We start from the raw sequence: 2846 nt of genomic DNA, 5'->3' as shown, positions 1-2846 counted from the left end.
TACATATTGTAGTTAGGACTGATTTTAGATTATTTCACTTGTACATGTTTTAGTTAGGACTGATTTTAGATTATTTCACTTGTACATGTTTTAGTTAGGACTGATTTTAGATTATCTCACTTGTACATGCTTTAGTTAGGACTGATTTTAGTTTATTTCACTTGTACATATTGTAGCTAGGACTGATTTTAGATTATTTCACTTGGACATGTTTTAGTTAGGACTGATTTTAGTTTATTTCACTTGTACATATTGTAGCTAGGACTGATTTTAGTTTATTTCAGTTGTACATGTTTTAGTTAGGACTGATTTTAAAATATTTCAGTTGTACATGTTTTAGTTAGGACTGATTTTAGAATACTTCACTTGTACATGTTTTAGTTAGAACTTATTTTAAAATACTCTACTTGTACATATTGTAGTTAGGACTGATTTTAGATTATTTCACTTGTACATGTTTTAGTTAGGACTGATTTTAGATTATTTCACTTGTACATGTTTTAGTTAGGACTGATTTTAAAATACTTCACTTGTACATGTTTTAGTTAGGACTGATTTTAGAATACTTCACTTGTACATGTTTTAGCTAGGACTGATTTTGAAATACTTTACTTGTACATCTTGTAGTTAGGAGTGATGTATAATTTGATTAGCCACTTTGGAGAAAACTACATTCTTTAAAGAGAAATGCTTTGCGTGTTAACAAACACTAGTCTAGAGGGAGCCACGTATCTAAACCTGGCAGCAATGTGTTCAAAGTAAATATCTTTAGTACTCAACATTTTGCATGTTAAGTGCACCACAATTGTGTACTGATAGACTGGAGAGAAGGCAGTTAGTTAAAAGCACCCACCGCTAACACTTAGGCTACTCTTATCGTTTCTTTCTCATGACGTAGCAAAGTAAGGGACAGGGTTATCCAACAACAGGATGCTAGCCATGGATGTTTAATTTAAAAGTAGTATTTGAACGTTTTTATAATAGATTATATCTAAAACTACGTTCTGAAGAGTGGACCATAAACTCACGAAACCGGTAGAAAAGAAGAAAGAAAAGAAAAAAAAACCAGAAAGTTTAAGGATGGTAGTATTTTTTTTTCATTTGTATCCAAGGTGGAAAATTGGATGTCTTGAATCACTTACTTGTATATTTTTAGTATTAAAGACAACATTTACCTTATTGTAGAGGGCAGAACGAATACATAAAATATTTACTGCCTTCTCACAATATACTTAGCGGCCCGGCATGGCCAGGTGGTTAGGGCACTCGACTCGTAATCTGAGGGTCGCGGGTTCGAATCCCCGTCACACCAAACATGCTCGCCCGTGGGGGCGTTATAATGTGACGGTCAATCCCACTATTCGTTGGTAAAAGAGTAGCCCAAGAGTTGGCGGTGGGTAGTGATGACTAGTTGCCTTCCCTCTAGTCTTATACTGCTAAATTAGGGACGGCTAGCGCAGATAGCCCTCGTGTAGCTTTGCGCGAAATTCAAAAACAAACAAACAAACATATAATTAGCTAAAACACAGTGCCAACCAGCATGAGTGTGGCAAGTCTTACCCTCGGTATGTTAGGTAGCGCCCCCTTGAGACTGTGATAAAAATGAGATTTATGGGTGGTGTCCTTCATCTGAATGACGTCCAGATATTGAAGGGCATGAACTGAAGGGTCCATAAAATACTTGATCTGAAATAAAAAAATAAACCTTTTTAAGATACCTTTATTTAAAGTTTACAGCTTCCCACCCCTCAAAAGAGTTTGTTCTTTTCTCCATTTTTACATTTTTAGAAAATCAGTTTTAAAAAAACAATGTTTTTCAAAACCAAAATCTACACTAATGGCAGTAACAAAATGAAATCAAAGTTAAAGGATCAGCTAAGCCTTATCCTGAGTGACTTTAGAACAAACAAAAAGTATTACAAGTACCATGGCAAAGTCGTGAGCATTGGTTCGTTTTGTAGGATCAACATTAAGTAGACTTTGGACCGGTTCCTGTAGGTGGTGCGGCACTCGATCCAATAGCTCGTTCAGGTTCTGTTCTAGCTGGGAGAAACGAAACCGTTACCATAGTGAGTGTAGACAATAAATGTAGATCCGATGTCGAGACTACGATGCTATCTCATATAAAAATTCAAACCCCTAACTACGAAGGCTATGGAAACCTGTTTTAGTATATATACGCTTTTGTCTGATATAAAGACACCCATTTCACTAACTAAACAAAAACTGCATTAATCTATGAAATAATGTGAACTAATTAACATAATATATTGTATCCAACAATAAGCCTTTTGAATGAATAAAACGTGTCACAATATTCAAGAAGGCCTGTGAGCTAATTAACATAATATATTATATACAACAATAAGCCTTTAGAATGAATAAAACTTGCCACAATATTCAAGAAGGTTTGTGAGCTAATTAACATAATATATTTTATCCAACAATAAGCCTTTAGAATGAATAAAACGTGTCACAATATTCAAGAAGGTTTGTGAGCTAATTAACATAATGTATCATATCCAACAATAAGCCTTTAGAATGAATAAAACTTGCCACAATATTCAAGAAGGCCTGTGAGCTAATTAACATAATATATTATATACAACAATAATCCTTTAGAATGAATAAAACGTGTCACAATATTCAAGAAGGCTTGTGAGCTAATTAACATAATATATTGTATCCAACAATAAGCCTTTAGAATGAATAAAACGTGTCACAATATTCAAGAAGGCTTGACAAGAGTGCTTAGCTGTAGTACATGGAATTAAAAACCTTCCATTGTTATTTATACGGCAGAAAGTTTACCATTATTACAGATCAAGCACCGCTAAAATGGTTAA

At 34.1% G+C, this 2846-nt stretch overlaps 1 protein-coding gene across 1 annotated transcript in view; it reads right to left on the bottom strand.

The window, feature by feature from the left end:
- Positions 1-1536: 1536 nt before the first annotated feature.
- LOC111084226 (SCY1-like protein 2) overlaps positions 1537-2846 on the bottom strand; it is a gene marked incomplete at its 3' end in the record, with an annotated part of 3370 nt that continues 2060 nt past the window's right edge. The window contains exons 2-3 of the mRNA XM_022380994.1: positions 1927-2043; positions 1537-1686 (exon numbers count right to left, since the gene is read on the bottom strand). Coding sequence (XP_022236702.1) covers positions 1537-1686; positions 1927-2043 — 267 coding nt within the window. The remainder of the gene's footprint in view (positions 1687-1926; positions 2044-2846) is intronic.

Source organism: Limulus polyphemus, unplaced genomic scaffold (genome assembly GCF_000517525.1).
Source record: "Limulus polyphemus unplaced genomic scaffold, Limulus_polyphemus-2.1.2 Scaffold14885, whole genome shotgun sequence".
NCBI classification, from domain to species: domain Eukaryota; kingdom Metazoa; phylum Arthropoda; class Merostomata; order Xiphosura; family Limulidae; genus Limulus; species Limulus polyphemus.
The sequence above is the reverse complement of the archived record's forward strand: the minus strand, read 5'-3'. Positions and strand labels throughout refer to the sequence as shown.